Raw genomic sequence first — 25,362 nt, 5'->3', positions numbered from 1 at the left:
ATTACAATAATTATAGTATTTTTTCTGTGTTTGTGCGGATAAAAAATTATTTCACGCCGCAACGGCCGCAGTTGCATCGCAGTGTCCGCGTTAGCCGCAATCGCAACACCCGCAACCGCAACCGCATCCACGACCGCAACCACAATTTAAAACCTTGGTCTAAAACACAAAAGAAAACAAATAATTAAACATTTAGAAGAATAAAATTCAAGATTACAGATAGTGGCCTGAAAATTCAAGGATGAATTTAAGTTGGAAGGTTCGACGAATTTGAAAGATGATAGTGACCTGAATACTGATGACACATTACTTTGCTAAACATTTGATGAATACTGATTACAGATTACTTTATCAAACGGAAGCCGTGCAAAGTAAGAATGACAACATGCATGACAGAATACTGATTCCCTGCTCTAACACCATGACGCTGTAATAGATAAAGGTCGTCCGATTAGAATCGTGTGGATCATATTATTTCTAATAATTTTATTAATGAGTTAATCTCATGATCGATTTAATAATCAACGTCTGAGACGCAAAAGAATGTAAAAATGTGTATTTTTGCACTACATCATATTCTGGTCACCGATATTCTCTCCATTTTTTTATTATTATTATTATTTTTTTTATTATTTTTTTTCCACTTTTCAGCAAGGAAGAAAAGGACAGAATTAGTTTTTTCCTATCTCTTGTTAATTATTACAATTTAATAGGATGTCATGTTTTTTGATTTTTAGGTTGCTAACTCTAGGAGGGTTGGGCAAAAAAAGAAAAAAAATAAACCGAACCAAACAAAAAAAACTGAACCATAATTAATAATTTTAGTGAAAAATTAGTTATGATTTAGTTTAAAAGCATAAAATCAAATCACTTTAACAGTTCAATTTGGTTCGGTTCGAAAGACAAATAATTCAGTTCGGTTCAATTACTATAAATTTTGAAAATAATTTGATCAAATTTAGTTTGATTTTCTTCCAAAATCAAACCGTACACACCAACTGGCATATGAATGATTTAATTATGTTTAAACTAATAAATAATTTATTTGACTGATAGTGAATGTTGTACAGCAGGGAAAAGGATTATTGCAGGGTCCTGCAGGGAACTACATTCTTTTTTTTAGTTTATAATTTCTTTATATTATTTAAATAACAATTGCGTAAACTTACGCAACATTGGCACCTTGCCGCATGAGGGATGAGGATTCACAGGCATACTAAGAAACTTAAAGTGCTAAGTCCGGACTCCACTAACTTCGTTAAGTAAATTGAACTAAAAATACATATATTGAACTAAAATAGTATCTCATCCCCTTTCACACACAAATGCCATCTCCCTTGTTGGGGTTTAGGCCCCTATATATATATGCCTTCGAGCTCTCCCTCCTCCTCCTCCTCCTCCTCTCTCTCTTTCTCATTTCTCTCCCATCAACTTTTACGTTCCAACTATGTCTTCTTCAACTAAATTTACTACAAATTTGTTCATCATGTTTCTCTTCCACAGCCTAGCAACAGGTGAGCAAGTCTTACCTTTGCTTATTATTGATCATCATAAAAAAAGAAACTTTTCTTAATGATAACAATTTAATATATAGAATGTTATGTGTTTTTTGATTTGCAGGTTCATACTCTGCAAAATTCACTATCGTCAACAAGTGCAGCCTCTCTGTTTTTCCCGCTATTTTCCACGGGTTCCGAACCTCATTGCCTTCTACCACTGGCTTTTCCCTTCACCCTGGCGAATCCAATGTCCTCACCATGCCCCGTTCCTGGTCGGGACGTTTATGGGGGAGAACCCATTGCTCCCACCACTCCAATGGAAATTTCTCTTGCCTCACCGGCAACTGTGTTTCCTCAACAATGGAATGTAACGGTGGAAAGTCTTCCTCACCAGCCACACTCGCAGAGTTCAACCTAAACGCCAAATCCAGTGGATTTGATTTCTTCCGCATCAGCTTGGTTAATGGTTACAATCTCCCAATGATGGTTGAGCCTCAAGTCGGAAACGGCTCTGGCAATTGCACGACGACGGGCTGTATGGTACCATTGGGCACAGTGTGTCCATCGCAGCTTAAAGTGATGAGTGGAGGAGATTGCATAGGGTGTAGAAGTGCGTGCAACCCATTTTCTAAGCACTGCTCCTCGGAGTTCTTCGCAAAGGCATGTCCTCACGCCAAAGTCGATGCCACTAAAACCTTTCAGAGTGTTTGTGCAACTACTGATTACTTCATCACTTTTTGCCCTACCTCCACAAGGTAGGTCTCGGTCATATATCTCAATATATTTCTATTACAAGTAAACTTTTATTGAAAGAAATTATATATAACCATCTCAAAAGTTAATATTTGTAAAAAAATATTGATTTATGATCCCAAAATAGATAGACTTTCAAATGGAATGTTTAGAGTAAAAAATGTGATTTGGTGATTCTATAATTGTTTGGTTGCATAAAGTCAAAGCAATTTTTCTATTTAAATTGATTCTATTTCCAGCATGAATTTGTAGCTTCCATGCCCATCTGATGTTTTGTTTTGTTTTGTTTAACCCTGTTTATATCCTAATATTGTATCTATTTTTAGCCAAATCTTAGTTGATTTTAAAAAGTTAACATGAACCCATTAAGATTAATTGAGTGATGAGAGATAATTTGAATAGTAGTATATATGCATAAGAGATTCAATATAATAGGAGAGATTCTATTATAATATGGACCAATAAAAATATTGGTCAATCTTGGACCACATTTTTCATCAAATTAGGGTTTCTCATTGATTTCACTCTAGAACGGAAAAGGACAAGAGAATAACAAATACTCTTTCCGGTCCTTTTTATAAGGAACACTTTGGAAAAAAAAATTGGTCCTTTTATAAGAAACTTTGACCAATTTTCAAATAGTTTAAATGTTCAATTTCACTTATGCCCTTATTTATTATGAGTGAGAATTTAAAAATAAGTAAGTTAGTTGAATTAAAAGTAATTAAATAAGGGTATACATGGAATAAATTTAAATTTATAAGAGTATTAAATGAAAATAACTATGTTAAATGTATTTCCTTTGTATGTGTAATTTTTTCAAAATGTTTCTTATAAAAAGGACCGGAGGGAGTATATATTATAATAATGGGGAAGAGAACGAGAGAATAACAAATATGAGCTGTGTTATTTTAATTAAATCATCCTCTTGAATATGAGTTTATGGGATTGAAAATTTGAAATTGTGTGCAGTAGGATCAAGCCGAGCAAAGAGAAAAACCCTACTATGGTGGACAACTCAGAGGATCAAAAGAAAGGGTCAACCATAGACAAAATTGTCAACTTTTGTAAACAAAATATAAAACTACTGGGCATTGTTGGTGGTAGTGTTGGTGTGGTTGCCATTGTGATAACCATCACAATTTCCTGTGCCTGTACCAAACATGGTTGCAATTGCATCTTCGGCTTGAGCGCAGAAATCAAATCCAAATTTCCTAGTCATCTATTCACAAAGATTAAAGGATGAGTAATCAGTCAATTTAGTCCCTAAACTATCACTCTCTCACCAACTTAGTCCCTAAACTATTAAAACCAACTAAAAGGTCCCTAAACTATATTCACATCCTTCAATTTAGTCCCTAAACTATTAAAACCAACTAAAAGGTCCCTAAACTATATTCACATCCTTCAATTTAGTCCCTCGGTTAACTTTTCCGTTAAGTGACTCTTAGTAGTCCCTAAACTATAAAAAAAAATACTTCAATTTAGTCCCTAAACTATCTTAAAAAACAACAAAATAGTAACAACACTGCTAAATCATTACTGCTAAATCAAATTACTGCTAAAACAAATAGTCTCTAAACCATACTGTTAAATCAAATTCATTTTTAACATAATTCATTACTGCTAAAACAAATAGTAACAACACAAATTCGTTCACAACCTAGTAACAACACAAATTCATTACTACTAAACCAAATGAAACATTACGGCTAAATCAACAAAAACCAAAAAATAAACTTAACCATAATTTAAACCATAAACCATAATCTTCATTACATAAATCAACTAAACCATAATCCATCAAATTCATTACATAAGTCAACAAATCCATTATCCATCAAAACAACTAACTAAATCACAATCCATAGTTAACTAAACAACAATATTAATCATAAACCATAATTTCATTACTAGAAAACTAGCATGCATCATTACAAAAAACCAAATATTATAAGCAACAATCAAACAAAAGCACTAAGTAGAAGGTCCTTCATTGCGTGATCCTTGGCTTAATCCTGGAGTTGGCATGAATCTCATCGATGTTTTCTCCCTTGTGTTGTTGTATGCTTTCATTGGATCTACAAGTTTCGGACTAACTACGATATTTTTGACAGCAACTACTGGTTTAAAAACTGGCGGCCCTTCTTGTTGTGGTATAGTGCTCATTTTCACCGTCGAACCTGGATTCTAGGATAATAACTCATGGCAATAGTCCCATAGCTTAGCATACTGATCAATTTCAGATCCCTCGACATTTTGTTTTGCTTGTTTAAGTGATCTATAAATCATACTATCCTCCAAATGTATATTATAATCCTCTTTCATCAAGTAATAAGCCTCACTATGGCTAAGAGACGGCTGTTGTCTCAATCTCAATTCCAACTTCTCAATAACCCACTTTAATACTTAAACAAATTAGGACCACAAAGCAAAATAAACAATAATATAGATGGTAATAATATAAGAGATACAAAAGCTTCAAAATAGCAGCAACATGAATAAGCCAAAAAGGAAGCAACAACAACATGGTTCACACTAAAACAAATTTGGTTCAAGCTAAAACAACATGGTTCATTGCACTAAAAAACACAAATTTTATTCCTGAAAATTAACAAGTGAAAATAAACCCTTACAAATTTATAAAAGTTAGAACGAAAAACAGTGAAAAACGTACCTTAAAACAACGACGACAACCGGAATTGGAGCGTATAGGTGGCGCTAGGGTTTTCAGATTGAGATGATTTGAGAGAGTTGATCAAGAAGAGAGATATAAGCGTAAAAGTAGCTTTTGAATTTTAGGGTTTTAAAGAACAGTTAACGGAAAATATAACGGAGGACTAAATTGATGGATGAAAAATAGTTTAGGGACTAAATTGAAGGATGTGAATATAGTTTAGGGACCTTTTAGTTTGTTTTAATAGTTTAAGGACTAAGTTGGTGAGAGAGTGATAGTTTAGGGACTAAATTGACTGATTACTCATTAAAGGATTATTCTCGACAGCTGGGTGCAGTGAAAATCCGAACATCGAGACTACTTATTAGTTAATATTGTGGCTTTCTGTTATTGAAGTTAGTAAATTTTATGGTTTTTAGGTGTTTGTTGTTGTTGTATTGCTTTTTGAATTTTCCACTTTAAGTCATCAGTACTTCTGATATCCCTATTTGAATATTTCTATTATTGTAATTTATTCTCACTTATGAAGGGAGTATAATAAACTCAAATTTCATTTTTAATTTCTCTAAAAAATTTCATCAAATACTCCTGTCACTAATTTTAATCCTCGTCGCTAAATGGAGTTAACAAAATATGACGTGGCACTATGTACTATTTTTAATGACATGTCTTTATTTTTTGAATATCACAACTTCGCTTTTTTATACAAATTATTTAAATAATTAAAAAATTGTAAAATTAAAAAATCTAATTTCTTTAAAGAAAAATCCCGATATTCTTCCTTCTCAAAAAACAATCATCATCTTCATCATCAAACTATTAAGATTTGGAGTTATGCCCATCATTCACCCTCATTTAAAAAATCCGACAAAAACGGGTTCCTTCTCTATTTTCGCGTGACGTTTATTGCGTGACGGTGACAGGTTGCCCACAAAAGTAAACCTGGTTACTCAGGCGTTTTATCTTCTACGACTCACTCTTGTGTTTTTGGATGTGGAGAAGCCGAGTCAGCCCATCACTTATTCATCTTCTGCAGTACCGTCGGCTCTCTTTGGGATTTAGTGCGCTCATGGATTGGTATTCCTTTGGTGGATTTTACTAGTCTACGTGATCATTTTGTTCAGTTGTTTGCATCTTCAGCAGGTGGCTCTCGCGGACGTCGATCATTTTTACAGCTCATTTGGCTTGCTTGCGTTTGGGTTGTATGGACGGAGAGAAACCATCAGTTGTTCACAGGATCAGCAGATACACCCTATATTTTGTTGGACAAGATCAAGCTCTTCTCTTTTCGGTGGTTAAAGTCGACGAATGTTACGTTAGCTTATAACTACCATAGCTACTAATGAATATTTTTATTCCGTCAAAATCACAAAGATATTTTAAATTAATCGTATGATATGGTGGATGTTGGGTTACGAGGGAGCAGCCGGAGGATCATCTATATTAGACTTAAGAACAACCTCACAAATAAGTTGAACATAACACTTTAACCTAAAACTTTAAGGCATTAAATTTATGGATCATCTAACTTATAAAATGTTCAACCTCTATTTTTTCAAATAAAATTATGTTTTTTAAAGATTAAAAAAATACAAGTAAAGCATCGTCACTTGATATCTTGAAAATGGTGAGTTCACCTTAAATTTTTATTTAAGAAAATTTTATATAAAATTTGCCATTTAATCTTCTTTTTATTTTTTCTTACTTTTTTTTTAAAAAAAAATTTACACAATTATTCATCTGTTATTAACTCCTCCTTAGATGAAAAAAATTAGGGAAAAATACACTAACCTCCCATGAGGTCTCTTTAAATGAAACAGACACCCACTCTATTTTTAAATTTGACACCGACCTCCCCGAGTCTCTAAAACTAGATAAATATCTCCCTTATCAACTTAACACCGTTAACTATCCGTTAATCATTCATCTAATTTTAAACTAGACAGTAACGTCCTTTAGATCTCTTAAAATGGATAAAAAAAAACTCCCTTGTCAACTTAACACTTTATTTTTTAAACTAAAAACAACTATTTTTCCATGGATTTGGCATAAGACATGACAAAAATCACTGCTAAAAAACGAGAACCTGCAACTCAAACGTCCGAAACACAAAATCACACCTCCAAAGCAAGAACAAAAGTCCTCCCCAACTCAAACTTTAAAGCACAAAAGATACAAATTTCTAAGCTATACAATCAGGAAGCACCCCCACATCATAACATCAAGCTACCCATTACATCAAAAAACAAGCATTAAGAACTCAAAAGTGCACAGAACCTGCAAATTAACCAAAGAAACATGACAAAACCACAATATATCTGATAAACTCAAATTTGTCAAAAAAAATATATCAGAATTGTAACTATCAAAAAATTATACATCATATTTCCAAAAAAACAGTGAATATCCATCAAAATATCTCCAAAATCATATGCATATCTTCAAAATATCTCTAAAATCAAAATATCCATCAAAATATATACCTAATGTGAAGATAATTCCTCAAAAATCTGTGAGCTTTGTAGTCATACCTGTTTTTGAGTTTTATCTCTTTGACAGCCCAATATGTTGTGCCCAAATTCCTTACAATTTCCACATCTAACTGTGTTTGATCTTCTTGCATCCCGAGGACCACCTGGACCTTCGATCACACTTGTCTTTCCATTATATGAAAGTGCAAGTATGAATTTAGAAGGAGAAGAGGGAACTGAATAGGCGGTAACAATTTTGAAGAAGCGCGCTTTCTATTCTCAATTTGATGGACTTTAACGGAGTTAAGTGGGAAGGGAGGTTTGTGTCATGTGAGAAAATAGACGGGTGTTTGTTACGTATGGATAAAGTTGAGGGGAGGTTAATAATGGAAAGTGAATTTGTGTTAATTTTTTTTTGTTTTTTACCACCAGTTCGGGGTCAGTTCTGACATCACGTGGTTCCGGCCCTAACATCGGTGAATTTGTGTTAATTTTATGAGAAAAGAAAATCTCAATTTCAACAACACCGCACCCGCGAAGTGAGACGGCGGCACCGGCGTAGTAGTGATTCTAAGTGTGTGTTTGGTTTAGCGGCAAAGAGAATTGTGTTTGATAGGAGAATTGATTTTGGTTAAAAGTGAGTTGAACAAAATTGGTTTATGTTTGGATACATTTTGTAAAAGTAATTTTCTCCAATTTATATTGTTTGGATAATTTAGATCAAAATTACTTTTGGGGTGATTAATTACCAAAATGGGTTTGTTAAGAAATACTCCCTCCGTAGTTTAGATCAGAATTTTTATTATTGATTATAGGAAAAAGAAGAGATAGAGTAAATTAAATGTAATTTACAATTAATTTTATGAGAATAAGTAAAAGTAATTTTTTTTTGACAAAGTAAAATTAATTTTTTTCTTATAATTTGGAACATGAGAATTTTTTTTTTTTTTTTTATAAGATGGAAGAAGTATCTGACAAATATTTTTATTTTTTCTCATTAAATTAATGGGCTTGTTAAGAAAAGAAAATAAATGGACTACAAAAAAATCAATTTTAGAAGAGACACCCAAACACACTTTAAAATACAAAAATCACGTTGAAAGATAGAAAACGCACGTTTATGGGTTTCTAACGTGAAACCAAACACTCGCTGAGTTCCACTCCACCGCCCGCCGCACCACACTTCCACCGTTGTCCGTCGTTCTCTAATCTCTCTGATTTCTGTTCTCTCTCGCAGGTTTCTCTCTGCCGCAAAAACCCTTTTATTCCTCACTCTGATTTTTTGTTAACTTTTTATGGTTCCTCTATAACTCTATTGTTGAATCTTGTTGTTATTGAATGTTGATGAAGTTGATTCTTCTATTGTTATTGTTGAGTTGCTCATTTGTGCATAAGCTATGTTGTTATTGAAAAGCCATGTTATTGTTGATTAAGTTAATTCTTCTGTAACTGTGCATAAATGAGGTGGGGAATGAAATTAAGTTGATTTATTGTTATTTGATTTACTGATTTCATCAACTGGGGAATGATTTTCCATAAGTTGCTCAAGGCTTCATATGTGTAATGTGTTGATTTGTTTGTTTATTGATTTATTATTATGGTTGTTGTTTATTTCAAGTTGTGTTAATTGCGTAATGCATCACTTTAAGGTATTTTAAACTATGTAGTTTAATTTTTTGATGATCAAGTATGAGCTAATTACAACCTAATTTTTTGTATACAATATGATTTGCATGTTTGATTTATAAATTAAAATTTGTTTTGGCTGCCCACCCCAATATTTTTATTTCAGTCTAGCTCTGTCACTACTCACAAACTACTACTTCTCGTTTTTCAGTCACTATGGCGGTTAACGATGATCCAATGGTGGTTCCCAACCTCTCTCCGCCCAATACCTATGAAGCCGTTGTCAATGGTGGCACCTTTGACCGATTGCATGATGGCCATCACCTCTTTCTCACCGTCTCTCTCTCTCTCTCTCTCTCTCTCTCTCTCTCTCTCTCCACTTCCATTTTTCCTCATCGTCTTTCTTTTCATTTTTCGAAAATTTCCAATTTTTATACTCATCTAATAACGCCAAAGTTTGAAAATTTGTGTGCAGGCTTCAGCTCAGTTGGCAAAGCACCGTATTGTGATTGGAGTTTGCGACGGCCCTATGCTTGCCAAGAAACAGGTTTCGTTTTTCCCCAATTCTAGACGTATCATAAAATATATATTTTGTTCTTCGTTCTTTATTTTTGGTGTGGATTGAATAGTTTCCTTGGTCTATTAGTTGCTAAAAGCAGTGTACACTCAATTAATTAGAGGGTACGATTGGAAGTAAAATAATAATTCTACATTGAAAATTGTAAATGGCATTCATTTTGAAACAATTTTTTATGCTAAAGTGACATTCATTTTGAAATGGAGGGAATAGTTTAGAGTTAGTTAGGTTAGTTATTCTTGTTACCTTTTTTACTTGTACATATATGAAATGTGTTGAGAAGTATGAACATAATAACCTATATATATATGTTACTTTTCTCTTTAATCTACTTAGTTGTTTGAAAATTGGTTTTATGTGTGTATCTATAAAATTTCATGGATTCAACTAGTTAGCCTAAACTTCACAATTAATTGGTATTACAGTTCAATCAATTATTGAATCGGTTGTTTTGGTAAGATCACCCTTTTGTGAACCAGGGGAGTTGCTGAAACTCCCCCTTCCCTTTGTTGGATCAAAAAAGTCAAATGTATTTGGATTTGACTTTTTGGATAATTTTTGCTTATATTTAATTCGGGAGGGAGTACTACTTTACATGCAGTAGAGTTCTGTATGCTATGCAGAATTTCTTGGTGGAAATTTCACCTGTGATGCATACCACATGACTGAGCCACACCCTGATGGTAATTTACACCTTTAAGGTCTTTTTTTTTTTTTTTATTTTAAAACATAAATCATTTGTAGCAACACCAATCACTATTGTATAGACATCTTCATGAGTACTATCTATCTGGGTCTAAAAGTACCATACTCTTTAGGATTTCAAGAGAGAACAGTGAAATAAGATGTTTGTGTGATCAAAATGAATTCCATTTATATAAAGAAAAAAAAAACTGGCATTTTCTTCTTTGTTCACATTGTTTTACTTGGTGAATCTCATATATGGGTTATGATAGTAGAAAATCTTAAAACTGTATATCTGAAGGTAAATTTATAAATCATGCTATGTTTTGAAACTTCCCGTGGCTATGGATGTTTAAGCTGTTACTTTTGCCGCATCTGTCAGTTTGAATTTTGAAAACTGAGGAATTGCAAGTGAATCTTCTATTGATGCACATGATGTCAGGTGAAACTTCCACCAAGAAGTATGAACATAACCTATATATATATGTTACTTTTCTCTTTAATATGCTCAGTTGTTTCAAAATTGGTTTTATTTATATGTATCTATAATTTCATGGTTTCAACTATTGAATCGATTGTTTTGATAAGATTGCCGTTTTGTGAACCAGGGGAGTTGCTGAAACTCCCCTTTCCCTTTCTTGGATAAAAGAAGTCAAATGTATTTGGATTTCACTTTTTGGATCATTTTTGCTTATATTTAATTTGGGAGGGAGTACTACTTTACATGCAGTAGAGTTCTATTTTGAACATCAACTTTTAGCTGTTAATGATCTCTCTAACACCCCGTTGTCTGATTTTGTCATTAAGTTTATGTCTTGCGGATTGTTAATCCGGACATATCTTGTACACTGAGACTTGGTCGTTAGTTTGCGTTGTGAGAGTTAAAACAACATTGTAATAACTAGAAGTTGAAGTCTGATTGAAGCTTTCATCTTTTAAGTATCATAATCTCTTTCTGAACTATTTTTCAACCTTATTTTGTTCAAATAATGTTGAATTCATCGTGGATGTGATCATGTGGATAGTTAAAGGAGATTAAATTACGTTAAAATTATTTGGAAGTCGAAACTAAGGATAATATTAGCCATCTGTTTGCATAATTTCAATCAATTAAACTGAATGTGTTACCTGAACCGAGAAAAACTATTGAATACCACAGATTAAATATTTGAAATGTATAGCTCTTAAAATTCAGTGATATAACTTTTATCTAAAAACATCTTTAATAAATGATATAGGACCTACCTTGTGCTATTTTGATCTTGTTAACTTACTTAGCCACATGACATGGATTGCCTTATTTCTATTTGAAAATCTTCTTTACATATAAAGGAGTCATTAATTGTTATATAAATTATAATCCTTATGTTTTTCTTTCATGTTTAGATTTGCAATTTTGTGATATGATCCTTGTTACACTTATGCAGTTTGCTGAAATCATACAACCAATTGAGACGAGGATACATAATGTCGTAGCTTTCATAAAGGTTTGAGTCCATGCATTGATACATAATGTCGTAGCTTTCATAAAGGTTTGAGTCCATGCATTGACAGATTTTTGCCCGTGCTCTAAATACATGAAAAAGTGTATTTTTTGTTTTTTATTTTGAATAAAACACTGGCATGGATAATTTTTGGCTATAAAACCTGAAGCTTTTATTTTGCTTGTTGATGGGGAACATAAAGGGTATTTATAGACATCTTTTATCATCTATCTGACAACAAAATATACATTTCAATCAGCATAGTGTAAACAGGAGAGGTTGCAGAGTTTTGTATTGTTAGTATTTAGTGCATGGGGGAGGTAATGAACGATAGTAATCTGCATCTTGAAACATTGTTCCATCAATTTCATATAGCGATTAATCTTCTAAGATACATTTTTTTTTTCATTTAAGTTTTGATTATAAGTTTGATCTGACATGCAGTCTATCAAGCCAGAGTTGGAAGTGCAAGCTGTACCAATCACAGATCCTTATGGCCCTTCCATTATAGATGAAAAATTGGAGGCTGTGATTGTGAGGTTTGTTATATAGCATACTTGTCTGTGTTAGTATTGGGTAGTGGTGTGAATAGACATTATAAAAATTAACTTGTGACCAAAGTATTTCATTCCTAATAGCTGATTTGTGATATTTGCATTCACGATAACTGAAACTAAACCGGTGGTTTGTACTTTGGTGTAAGTTGTTTGAAAGGGAACACTAGTTTCCCTTGTTGATTTATTACTAGTTTCTCTAAATGATAGAAATTTAAGATGAACCTGATATAGCATCTCATTTTGAAGGGAACTTCGGTGTGGTCCTTTAACAAAGGGAACACTCTAGAACTAGCCCTGAGCTGAATATCTTCGTTATTGCTCTGTCAATTGTTGTCATGATTTTGTGACATCGATTCTAGTTACAGTATAAATAAATGACATGCAACTCTATATATGGAGTTATTTGATTACTAACGGTGGAATTGGTTCTCTTACAGCAAAGAGACTTTACCTGGCGGATTGGCTGTAAACAGAAAAAGAGCAGAAAGAGGCCTTTCCCAGTTGAAGGTCTCAATTAATTACTTATCTTGTTTAGTTATGTTTATTATATAAAAAAAATCAAAAGAAAACATATATTTACTTTATCGAAATACTTGTCACATTAGAAATATTTATTCCTGAATCTGTGCAGATTGAAGTTGTAGATTTGGTCTCTGGAGAATCGGGTGAAGGTAAGCTGAGTTCCTCAATGTTGCGAAAGCTTGAGGTTGAAAAGGCCGAAAAACAAAGCACAATACCACAGACATAGTAGTGACAAAGATTTGTTGACATGTATAAAAACAAAGATAGAGTCTAAGATGTCCATTGAAGCAAAAAATATGCAGTGCATGTTCACATTCTTTAGAAGAAAAATATGTTGTAACAATGTATCTCTTTTCCTTAAGTTAAATAATCACGTGTAACAAAAATATTATGATTTGAACTGTCAAAAAAAATTATGATTTGAATATGGTTCTTTTTTGTGACTTAATTTCAAAATTATACTTCCATGTATAGTTCATAATAATTCTGTTATAAGTGGCATACTAATTCTATGTTAAAAGGGCACATGTAACATTTTTGAAATTGATAAAAAACCAATATAATATTAGCAGAAAAGTAACATTTTTGAATTTTTTGCGACTTAATTAATTCCATAAAGAACCAACAAGACGTGTCTAGCAGAAAATGTTAGACCTCTCAAAATAAAGAGTGTGTTGCTAGCATTATTCCTCAAAATAATAGCGAATCAATATTGGAATTTAGCTAATCCCAAAAAAAAGTGTTTATTGGAATTTTAGTTGAGAGCGATACATACATTTGGTGCCAAACATATAGGTGTAATTGGACAAGTTTAATTGTTGTGCACCGTCGGTGTAATTTTTTTTTACACATGCATCCAATGACGCGTTGCCACATCATTTAATGAATGTGACATATCATGTGTTTTTAATTACCATACATGATGTGTCGGTATATTATTGGACGCATGTGCAAAATAACTTTACACCAACGGTGCATATAAATTAAATTCGTAATTGGACTTGGATCGTCTTTTTTATAAAAATATCTAAACCGATGAACTCTATGTTAGTTTGGTGTTCGATTTGGTGTTTTTCAAAAGTGGATTTTTCTCAATTGAGTTATATTCACGTAAACTTTTTGCATTCTACTTTATGTGATTTAATTTCCAAGTATTTAATTAAAGATGACAAAATAGATTAGACTTATCGGTCCGTCTGTTTAACCAATCGTTCACTCACATTTTCACCAAACAAACCAAAATTTCTAAGATGGAGTTTTGGTACTTTGCCAACCTGGTACTACCTTAACATAACCCATACAAGAACAAATTTAATCATTTAGTATGATTTTAACCTCATATTTCTAATAATTTGTCAATTTGCATTATTTAAAATCTCTTGTTGCCTATTATATGTTTTGCACCACCAACACAAGTTATAGTCAATCATATATTTGATTTTAAGAAAATTAATTATTAACAATATATTTTGTCAAATTACTTTACTACATCTCACTTTATTGAGAAATTTTTAATTTCTTTTTATTTTTTTGTTTAAGTAGTCTAGTTGATAGAATTTCAATTTTAATTAAATAAATGGACCGTCTCAAGTATATGGAGCATATGAAGTTTGAACTCTAACTAGTACATATATGTAATTTTCCTATCAACTAAATTATACGCATTTCTATTAAATATGGTGTAAAATTAATTTACACCGACACAAAATATCCATCAAATAAAAAAAATGGATATGCATAATATGAAAAAAAAAATGCTTAATTTCATTTTTTTTCACCACTAGTTTAATCGGGTTCGGGGGTCAGTTCTGACATCATGTGGTTTCAGCCCCCTCCCTATCAAGTTCAGCGTCAATCACCACTGAATTTAATTTTTTTAGTCAAGGAAAATGCTTCATATCATTAAACTCTTAAATCTATCCTTTAAATCGTAAAAACAAAATTTACATTCCATAAATATATTGTGAGTTTTTTTTATTGGAAAATATTACTATGACTTTAGTCAAAAAGAGAAATTGTGAGTTTGCCATCATGACTCGTGACGGTTCAGTTGAGCTCTAACGTAACAGTTACGTTTCATTTCTCATTCGTACCCAACGGATATTTTCTGTTTCTCTAAAAACCCTTACCAAAACTAAATTCAAATTTTAACCCATTATCATTATATATACCCTAACAATGCTAACAAATCAGAACCATTTCAAATTTCAAAACTGCATTCAACATTTTCATCACACACACTCTCACCAAATTGCCATTCAAACTATCAACAACAACAACGTTGCTTTGGTTTCATATCAAGGTTCTATTCTCTCACACTCTTCTTCTTCACCCATTCAATTTTTTTCAACATTGATTTTCATCAAGATTCTGTTTTTCTTTGTTAACATGAATGTTAATCACTTTATAGAACAACCCATTTGTTTATACATGACATTGATACACTAAAGATTCAATTTTTAATAACCCTTTTCTTCAATTTTTAGGTTTCTTTTTTTCACTTTTTGCTTTGAATATGCATCTTCTGGACTCTTCTCATGGTTAACTTTGTGTTCTTTTTCATTCTAGATCACTTGGTGACAGAAAGTTGCATCCTTTGAGAAATTCACTCATTTCTTGAATCTTTCCAAAAAAGGGTATGTAAATTTAACTGTGTATGCATCGCAAAAATGTTTTCTTGTTTCAATATTTTCATTGTTCTTGTTGTAATGATTATGGGTTTGGTTGTTTTTTGAAGGTGGTGTTTTGAGAAAACATTGCAAAGATGAATGACTTGATGACAAAATCGTTTCTAAGTTATGTGGAATTGAAGAAACAAGCACAGAAAGATTGTGAACAAGATCTTGACCTTGAACTAGGGAACCTCAACCCAACACAAGATCCTAACCTTTCTCAATTCTTCCATGAAGTTGAAGCAATCAAGGTTGAAATGGAAGAGATTACCAATCTCTTGTTAGATCTTCAGCAACTGAATGAAGAGACAAAATCAACTCACAGTGCAAAAGTTCTGAGAGGGCTGAGAGACAGAATGGATTCTGATATGGTTGCCGTGCTACGCAAGGCGAATGTAATCAAGGCAAGGTTAGAGGCTCTTCAGAAATCCAACATTGCGAATCGAAGCATATCAGAATGCTACAAAGAAGGAAGTCCTAATGATAGAACAAGAGTTTCTGTCACTAATGGTTTGAAGGTCAAGCTTAGAGACATGATGAATGATTTTCAGTCCTTAAGGGATAAGATTGTGTTGGATCATAAGGAAGATTTGAAGAGAAGGTACTATACTGTAACGGGCGAGGTACCTAGTGATGAGGTTATGGAGAAAATGATATCAGGGAGTCTCAAAGTTGAGTTTTTGGCTGGGAAAACAGATGCTGATATGGGTACTCAAGTTAGGCATGAAGCTGTGATGGATATTCAGAGAAGTTTGAATAAGCTTCATCAAGTTTTTCTTGATATGGCTATTTTGGTTGAGACTCAAGGAGAAAAAATTGACAACATTGAGGATAATGTGGCCAATGCTGGTAACTACATCCATGGTGGAACTAATAGTCTTTATTATGCAAGCCAGATGAAGAAGAGGAACAGGAAATGGCTCTTTTGGGTTTTGGCTGTGTTGTTGATTGTAATTCTGGTGTGTATCATTGCAATGCTTTCTTTTTGAATGTAGCTAATCATTGCAAGATTGTAAAGCTGTTTTTTCTTCTTTCTCTTTAAAGAAGAAAATTAACTGGTCATTAGAAAATTAGTTGGTATTTTAGAGGACAAGTTTCAATTGTTCTGTTTGTTTTGGTATTAGTTCTACTAATTGGTTCAAATTTGTTAACTTGAACTAAATTTTGTTGAATGAAATTGATTGAAAAATGCAAATATTTGGTCTCTTTTGTTTGTGTTTCTGGTGTGTGTTTCAGTTTCAGCTAGCTCTTGTTTGTGTTTGTGTTACAACTGCAAATAGAGGCAATCACTAAAGTGCCTTGTAATAACTCATGTAATTCTTTAAGAAAATTTGACTTGTAACAACATGAAAATAGCCAAAAGAAGTCCAAATGAAACATGATAGTGTTTGGTCTACAAATATCTTATCCAAAACTAATGTAAACAATTGAAAACCACCAATTTAGAACAACATTTCTCTTCTCTCCATAGCTTTTTTACTTCAGCTTTGCAACTACTGTCATGTAGAACGTCATGATCAGGGAATTGTTTTGTAGCATCAAACACTTCATTATTCATTATTGCATAATGCTTACACTTTTCCTTTCCTTCTCAAAGCATGTTTGCACTTTCAACATATATAAGGAAACACATTGAATCCATGCTCAAATTATCATAAGGGGTTTTGGTTTAGATTTTTGCTAGGACTTAGTACCAGAGAGGAAATTGTTGTTCATAAACTATCTTGCAACTCAGATTATATATACAACTTTTTAAAATATAAGTATATTTTAACATTTTGTAAATTTTTTTTGAAGAGGCAAAGATAATAATATTAATGCAATATCCCATGTACAAGCAGTACTTAAAGGATAGATACAGTACAGAGATTAGGAACAATCATAAGTGCTACCAAGTTCCTCAACAATTCTATGGGGTAGCTAGAGACTCCAGACCTCATACAAATCCAATATAATTCTTAATAGAGATGTGCTATGTAAACACAAAATGGTTGGACAAAAATACGACATCGTACTTTCTCCACTCACATCACGAATATCGAGGTGTGCAACAAATATTAAAAAAAGCAAAAAGTGTAGTTTTGTTGTATTTTTGTTAAAACATTGTGTCTAAATAACATTTTCCTTCTTAATATATGTTCAATACTAGCAACAGCAGATGACATAACTATATAGCACCAGTGACAGACCATTTAATATCAGTAGAGCATCCAATCTATACCATAATTTTGGAATCAGTTCTAATGCTTAATAGCCAGTTCCACAGCAGGAAAACATATGGATGGGAAACAAAACGGAATGTACCGGATTTTTAGCACTCGACCGCAAATCGAACACAAAGCTGCATCAATACCGCAGAAGCCTAGCCACCCACAGCGTGACGGGATCTCATGCCAATGCCACACATAACTCAAGAGCATGAGAAGCAGAGATGGCTTCAGACCCGAGCATAACATGCAAAGCCTTATGAGATACTACCATCACGATAAGGTAAACTAGGCCGGAGCGCAAAAAACATTTTACCAGAATAAACAAGAGCCATTATATCCTGAACAGCAATCATTACGACCAAGCTCGGCTTCCGCTGAAACATATAAACCAGTAACTCCAAGTCTGATGCATCATAAGAGGAGCACAGTTGACAAGGCTTGGTTTAAAGCGCTTGTTCAAAAAAAAAAAATGCTTGGTTTAAAGCTTATCACTCAATGGACCAGATCTGCAAAACAATATCAGTACATTCTTTGCTATATAGCAATGGTCAGTTCAAGTCCACAGATCACAGAAATATAAATACTGAACTTTTCTTGGTTATTGTCTATACAACCCCATACATGCTAAAGGATCATTTTTATAATTTAATTATTGAAAAGTTTTACAGCGATGTTTACTTTTTTGACAGTTAAAATAGTTCATTCAATTGATAGAGAAACCAAAGGTACAAACTGATTGATCATCATGTGCATTGTGCAGGGATATTTCCCAAATACAAATTAAAACTAACATGGTTAACTAAACAATATAAGTCATGGGCAATGGTGTACACAGAAAGGGCAGAAAACACTAAGGCATTTTCAATCCAATATCTCTATATCCTAACCAAACCAATAACTTCCAATATCTCTTATCCTACCAACAAGAGACAAAGATAACAACTTGAGTCAAACAGTGAACATAAAACAAAATACAACAAAAATCAAACAAAATACAACAGAAAACACCAAGTACTCTTAGAAGGAAACAGTGAGGTACAATAAAACAGATTTTGGTACTCCTATCATGTATAACTTTCCTGCCACCAGCGTGTATTTTGCGGAGGCTCTTCGTATTTGTCTTGCCAACTGTAATGAATCAATATATGTCTTAGAGAATAAAATAGGCCCAACCAAGATGCATTGGATAATTGGTCTTAGCTTTACATATGCTTTAGCAGCTTCTAAAGCGGTATTGAAGGATCCTACCAAACCCGCGTTTTTTCTGAAGGATCGCTGATTTCCGTGGCGTATCGTCTCCATGGCTACTTCTGAGCGCCGCGGTAGCGGATTTCCGTCTACGGAGTAAGATTTTCGTTATGCGGAGTGATAATATCGTTCTCTACCGGAGTTCGATTTTCATTCGGCGAAGGAGGAATCGGTGCTCGAACCACCAGTCTCCGTAGTGGTAACCTCGATTCTCGGGTTAATCTATGGCGAGCCGTCGATGCTGTTACCAAAAAAAATATCTAAGTGACACCGATGCTCCGATGAATTTCGATACGGAGGATGAAGAGATTTGTGCTACCGAATCATCTTTTAATTTTTTTCTTAACCATCATTTTTTTTCTTCTTCCAGATTTTTTTTTTGGTAACAGCATCGATGGCTCGCCAGAGATTAACCCGAGAACCAAGATTACCACTACCGAGACTAGTGCTTCGAGCACCGATTCCTCCTTCGCCGAACGAAAATCAAACTCCGGCAGAGAACGATATCCTCACTCCGCTGAACGAAACTCCTACTCCGGAGACGGAAATCCACTACCGCGGTGTTCGGAAGTGGCCATGGGGACGATACGCCGCGGAAATCAGAGATCCTTCGAAGAAAGTGCAGGTTTGGCTAGGAACCTTCAATAATGCTTTGGAAGCCGCTAAAGCTTATGACGAAAAAGCGATTATGTTCCGCGGTGCTAAAGCAAAGACCAATTATCCAATGGATCTTGGGCCTATTTTATTCTCTAGGACCTATATTGATTCGTTGCATGTGACGGGACATGATCGTCTCAGATGTATTGGATGATGGGGATCATCCGGTTGACTTCTTCAGCTATGACTTGTACCGAGGCGATAGCGTTGCTCGTAGCTGAGATAGCTTCTTGCAATCACAGTTTTATTGGATCCTGAGATAGCTGAGATAGCGGTTGGCTTTTTGGTAAAGTTTTGATTAAATTGGATCCTGATCTTGGTGGCCTTCATATCCATTTGGAAAGCATTCATGCTGCGGCCGGAGAGTGGAACAGAATGGTTCAAGTGAGAATCCTATTGGAAAACCTAATTCCCACATTGATTAAAGATAAGGTTTGACTATAGTTTATAAAGAGTGACACCCCTCACAAATGGGCCACGCACCAAGCCCAATAGTGTTGGGCGTGTGGGGGTGTATTGAAAAAACCAATTCCCACATTGATTAAAGATAGGGCTTGACTATAGTTTATAAAAAGTGACACCCCTCACAAATGTGGAAAAGATTAAAAATGAAGGAAAATATAATTATTACAACTTTCTTTTGTTTGCTACAACAATGTTACATATGTAATGAGTTCCGACTTTAACCTCTCACAAATGACATATCCCTCACCACTAATCAACTATTAGTGGATTAGTTAATTATTATACAAAAGATACAGATTGTAGACAAATCAAATAAGGCAAAAAAATAATTGATAATGCAGAACCACGGTTACTGTTCAAGCAATGGTAAGATGCTGCACGGCCGTCCAAGTTTGTTCTGGCTCTAGCTGGACACTTCCAATCTGAAGCATTAAAAATAGTAGAATTTATAATTCAGAAGAATAAACAGAGAACGCTCAAACATTATTCTAGATATCATAATACTGCAGGATGCTCCGAGACATGTTAAAAAACCACAAGCAGTCTATTTAATTCAATTTCCATCATGTTGACGTTGTAATCAAGAACAAATCACAGCCTAGCAGGGTATGTTGTTGATGTTTGTAAACTGATTACCTTAGCATTTTCAACGCAAACAAAATCTTTGTAACATGCTTCCATTTGAAGATGAGGATTCCACAACACTGCATCTGACCAGCTACATAAGAGGCAAAGGAGTATAAGCCCGTGCCTTGGACAATGAAATAGTAAAATTGTAATATAAGCTTAAAATTGCATACTTTGTGTTCTTGATAGATATTATATCACCCAAGCCATTATCAAGTTGCAACTCATTTGATGCGTCAAGATAAACGCAATCTACAAATCCTGGAAATGTGACCACATCCCTGCATTATGAAGATGGTCAATTAAGCTAAATTAAGAGACTTGGCGCCAATATTTGATTCGTTATCATTGAATGAAATTTTGGTCTTACATGGATTATAGAACAAAATATACTTGTGCATTAGAGGAAAGATGAGTAACGTAAAAGGGATGAAAATTGAAATAAGCAACATAAAAGACTTGGCCACTAAATAAATGAAATGTTGCAGAATTCTAGTTCAATTCGAGACATAATGAGGAAACAAAGAAGGTAGGCTTTCCGGTCATTAGCTGTCTTATATAACATACAGCGGTTATGAACAAGAAAATGCATGTTTTGTATATATCTCACACAGTAAAGATAATTGCAAATTTCAGTAGTCACAATTTTTTGTTTATCTATACAAGTAGTGACCATGCTAAATTTTAATTTAAGAATTCACAGACATAAAGATACAGACCTTTCTTCACTACCCTCAACTGGATTATTAGGATCCGGATGTTTGTTCAAAGTTTTGCAACCTTTTAACCCTTTAACTGATGCACCACTTACAGAGGCCTGTGTATAACAAAATTGAGTTACAAAATGATTACTTTCACAAGTTTAAGCAGCAAATGTAAGCAATAAAATTGACTTAAGAAAAATCATGAAATAGAATAATTAAGATTCATTCAAACTATTTTTGGAAGAAAATTGTTTGTATATTGTTAGGCATAAGATGCTTTGTTTCTGATCAGATATCCAGCAAACATAATACTAAATGTCAATAATATTCAAGCACAAATGTAAAACTCCATTTAGGTAATTCCATAGCGATTATTCAAAATTACGACCATTGTCACTTACCCGAAAATATGTGTGCAAGGCAGTATTGAAAGAGAAAGGTTTATTGTCTGTATTTTTAACTTTTAACTCGGTCGAAAGACTTTTAGCATTTAGTGTGACCTGCAACAAGGGAAACATGAAATCGCATCATGATTTGATAACAAAAGAGTGTGTACTCATAATCATAATCCAGTAGTATTGAAAAGGTGAGCTGTGCTTGAAGAAAACAAGCCCTTGAGGACCTTGTATAAAGCATGGAAGCTGAAATCCCACATAGCGCGACTATAAGAATCATCCTTCAGTTCCAGAGTTACAACGGGATTTCCCTCCACATTCTCAGAATCACCAACAGTCCAATCCAGATTCCTTGCAAACCCATGCTGTCAAAAACTCAACCAATCAAACGTTTTAACAAAATATGATACAAACTACTTGTGATTTCGTTTAATACACACAAGCTTTATTGACTAAAATGGAAGCACCAAATTTTCCATCACTATTTTCACTAAGCTACATACAATAGTAGTATGTAGCAGTCATACCAAAACCAATTAGTCGTCAATTTTTTGTATTTGAATTTCATATATGTAACATTGAAAAACAGAATAAAATGAACTGCAAGAAAATAAGATTGAATAAAGGAACATACCTGCTGAATTGCACCAGGACCAAACTGTGGAAAGCAATGTGGAATTCCTCCACTGTTCCAGCAAAAAAAATTAATCAGTATCTGAGGGATCCCAAATCAGTAAATCACAATTTGTAGCACTGACACTTTTGATTGAAGACGTGTCTGGTGTCGGAAGCATTAGTTTGGCAATGCCAAATTTTGAGCTTATAGCTTTTTTTTGAGCTTATAGCTTATAAGCTCATATTTTAAAAAAATACCTATTTGGTAACATTTTCTTCTCATGAGCTTATAGCTTTTTTCTACTAGCTTATAACTTAATTTGATAAGCTTATAGCTTATCATTTTTTCTTCCAATTTTACCCATGTCGTCTTACTTGAACAAAATTAAATATCAAGTAAACATATGTCGTTTCATATTTATAAGCTAGTTCAACTGCTTATTTTATCAAACACTAGAAATTCAACCAGCTAGGTTATCCGCTATAAGCTATAAGTTCATCCGCGATATGCTAACTTATCAGCTATCCGCTATATGTTAACTTATCAGCTATCCGCTATTTTTTTTTTTTGCCAAACGGAGTCTATATCCAATCACTTCCATTTTTTCAAATAATTACCGGTGTCTAAGTATTTGTGTGAGGTGTTGGTGTCGGTATTTCATAGATAATAATAGAAGAATTGATTAAAAACAAGAACCTTATTGGTTTCTTCTTATTGAAAACAGCATCAGGACGAACAAAAAGAAGGTCTTTGCCATTGGGAACTTTCCAAGAGGTAATGCAACCACCAAAAAGATATATTTCAGCTTCACTACAATCAATAAAAAATTCCACATATAATTCATTCTACTTAACCATAAAGTTCAACAAATATACACACAAAGAGCATAGAGAATGATCCACGCACCTACCAGCCGGAGAAGTGAGAACAAGTTTAGGCAAATTGCCCTCACCTTCCGTAACTCTTACTCCCAAACTAGTTACTTCTTTGTTTCCCAAACTTGCACATACCATTCCACTACATCACAAAAAACAAACAAATTGTTGATAAATCATTACATTATTAAAGGCCATAAAATTGGAAGATATAAAAGAAAACTATGAATGGATTTTGATTTTGTTTTGATTAACCTGTTGTGTCTCCTACGGTTCTGAAAGGTCACTGTGTTGACACCACAGAAAGCCATAGAAGCCATCGCCATATTAACAGAAATACTACTATTTCTTTTTCTCTTTTCATTTCATTATATATATGGTTGTTAATTTGTTATCCTTTTTGTCTCCTACCCATGGAAAATCGGATATTCCAATTAACTACCTTCTCTGGTGTTTTTGAAGAAAGCTAAATTAGTCCATCAAATTGTCAGTAGAGACTTTAAAATGAGCATACTCTCAGTTTTCAAGCCAATACATTATCGGTTGTTAATATGTTTTTATCTTAATTTATAAGTTCTTATTAACAAAAATTATAGCTTCACAAGCTTATTTCTTCTCAATAAGCTTATAATAATATATAAAAATCTTATTTATTTGTAAATTTATCTAATATATAAGAAAGTTGATTGTCTTAGAAAACTCTCAATTGCTCTTACTTAAAATGTTGTCATGTGTCCAAAGTAAGGGCAATTAATGTCCAAAAATTTGGTAACTAACCTAAAAGTACATAACTAACCAAGTCATCTAAGCCATATGACATTTTGTGAGTGAAAAGGAAATGTATAATTGAGATTGGCCCAAGCCATCTAAGCCAACCATATGACATGTGACATCCCTGGTTTTGACTATTTTAACTTCTTCCAATTTCGATTCTCAATGTATGACACCAAATTTCAAATTCAATTTTTTCCCCTATTCACTTATTCAAAATTATATTCAATTGAATGTCTCTAAACAAATATTTTAACTATCGTATATGAGACAAATTATCATTGATAAAAAATTCAATATAATTATCATATGTGAGACAAGTTATAAATAATAAAAAAATTTAAAAAAATTATTTTACACGGGATAAATTCTAACCAAAGTATAAATTTTAACTATCATATACCAAATAAATTATCACTAATCAAAATTTTAAAATAATTATCAATAGAAGGGATTTTTTGAATAAGTTGTGGTTGCTACCATAAATTCTCAATAGAAGGGATGCATCTTAAATGGTCTCTTATGGCAATACATTGTTCACATACGAAAATTATGTTTGTTTCACAGTCAAGACAGGACTTATGGTGAACTAAAAGGTATTCTTTTTTTTAAAAAAAAACATATTCATTTTGAAGTTTTAATCTGATCCATTAAAATAATTATGGATGATGAGAATATGTGACCATTAAAAATTTCAAAAAAATATCATATGTGAGATAAATTCTAACTAATAAAATTTTCAAAAAGACTATTTTACACGGGATAAGTTACAACTGACATAAATTTTAACTAACATAATCAACAAAAAAAAAACTATCATATACGAGATAAATTATCACTGATAAAACTTAAAAAAAACTATTTTTTACGGGATAAGTTATAACTGACATAAATTTGAACTGTCGTATATGAGATAAATTATCACTGATGAAAAATTCAAAATAATTATCATATGTGGCACAAGTTATAACTAATAAAAATTTCATAAAAAAACTATTTTATACGGGAAAAGTTCTAATTAACTAATATAAATTTCAAACTAACTATGATATATGAGACAATTCTAATTGACATAAATTTTAACTATCATATATGTGATAAACTATCACTGATAAAAATTTCAAAATAATTATCATGTATGAGACAAATTCTTGCTATTAAAAAGTTCAACATTTTTTTGTATCCAAAATTACTATCATACATGAGACAAATTATACTATTAACTCATAATACTGATTAAATAATTTTTTTTTTTAATTTTAATTAGTAAAG

General features: G+C 33.0%; 3 protein-coding genes and 1 pseudogene across 3 annotated transcripts; 3 read left to right on the top strand and 1 right to left on the bottom strand.

Annotated features, from left to right (window-relative positions):
- Window positions 1–1,232: 1,232 nt before the first annotated feature.
- Window positions 1,233–3,498, top strand: LOC123904186 (pathogenesis-related thaumatin-like protein 3.5). The gene is made up of 3 exons (XM_045953875.1): window positions 1,233–1,514; window positions 1,621–2,254; window positions 3,225–3,498. Exons 1-3 carry the CDS (start codon window positions 1,448–1,450, stop codon window positions 3,496–3,498), a joined length of 975 nt encoding a protein of 324 aa, XP_045809831.1. The 5' UTR covers window positions 1,233–1,447.
- A 4,973-nt stretch (window positions 3,499–8,471) lies between these two features.
- On the top strand, window positions 8,472–16,550 carry LOC123904185 (annotated as a pseudogene).
- A 2,824-nt stretch (window positions 16,551–19,374) lies between these two features.
- LOC123904184 (ethylene-responsive transcription factor 8-like) lies at window positions 19,375–19,791 on the top strand. The gene has a single exon (XM_045953874.1). The coding sequence runs from the start codon at window positions 19,375–19,377 to the stop codon at window positions 19,789–19,791; it is 417 nt and encodes a 138-aa protein (XP_045809830.1).
- Window positions 19,792–20,239: 448 nt separating this feature from the next.
- On the bottom strand, window positions 20,240–23,732 carry LOC123910342 (putative glucose-6-phosphate 1-epimerase). The gene is made up of 10 exons (XM_045961438.1): window positions 23,575–23,732; window positions 23,351–23,461; window positions 23,141–23,254; window positions 22,463–22,514; window positions 22,056–22,193; window positions 21,835–21,933; window positions 21,449–21,546; window positions 20,903–21,010; window positions 20,739–20,820; window positions 20,240–20,524 (listed from the first exon to the last, which is right to left on the bottom strand). Exons 1-10 carry the CDS (start codon window positions 23,643–23,645, stop codon window positions 20,459–20,461), a joined length of 939 nt encoding a protein of 312 aa, XP_045817394.1. The 5' UTR covers window positions 23,646–23,732; the 3' UTR covers window positions 20,240–20,458.
- Between the last annotated feature and the right edge of the window lie 1,630 nt (window positions 23,733–25,362).

The sequence above is a fragment of the Trifolium pratense genome, linkage group LG2 (genome assembly GCF_020283565.1).
Source record: "Trifolium pratense cultivar HEN17-A07 linkage group LG2, ARS_RC_1.1, whole genome shotgun sequence".
NCBI lineage: Eukaryota > Viridiplantae > Streptophyta > Magnoliopsida > Fabales > Fabaceae > Trifolium > Trifolium pratense.
The sequence above is the reverse complement of the archived record's forward strand: the minus strand, read 5'-3'. Positions and strand labels throughout refer to the sequence as shown.

Coding starts and splice junctions, on each gene's coding strand:
- LOC123904186 (XM_045953875.1), top strand. CDS start 1,448: ATGTCTTCTTCAACTAAATTTACTACAAATTTGTTCATCATGTTTCTC. Junction 1,515..1,620: donor CTTCCACAGCCTAGCAACAG/GTGAGCAAGTCT, acceptor TTTGATTTGCAG/GTTCATACTCTGCAAAATTC. Junction 2,255..3,224: donor TTTTGCCCTACCTCCACAAG/GTAGGTCTCGGT, acceptor AATTGTGTGCAG/TAGGATCAAGCCGAGCAAAG.
- LOC123904184 (XM_045953874.1), top strand. CDS start 19,375: ATGGCTCGCCAGAGATTAACCCGAGAACCAAGATTACCACTACCGAGA.
- LOC123910342 (XM_045961438.1), bottom strand. CDS start 23,645: ATGGCGATGGCTTCTATGGCTTTCTGTGGTGTCAACACAGTGACCTTT. Junction 22,515..23,140: donor AATAAGAAGAAACCAATAAG/GTTCTTGTTTTT, acceptor TTGCTGGAACAG/TGGAGGAATTCCACATTGCT. Junction 20,821..20,902: donor ATATCTATCAAGAACACAAA/GTATGCAATTTT, acceptor CCTCTTATGTAG/CTGGTCAGATGCAGTGTTGT.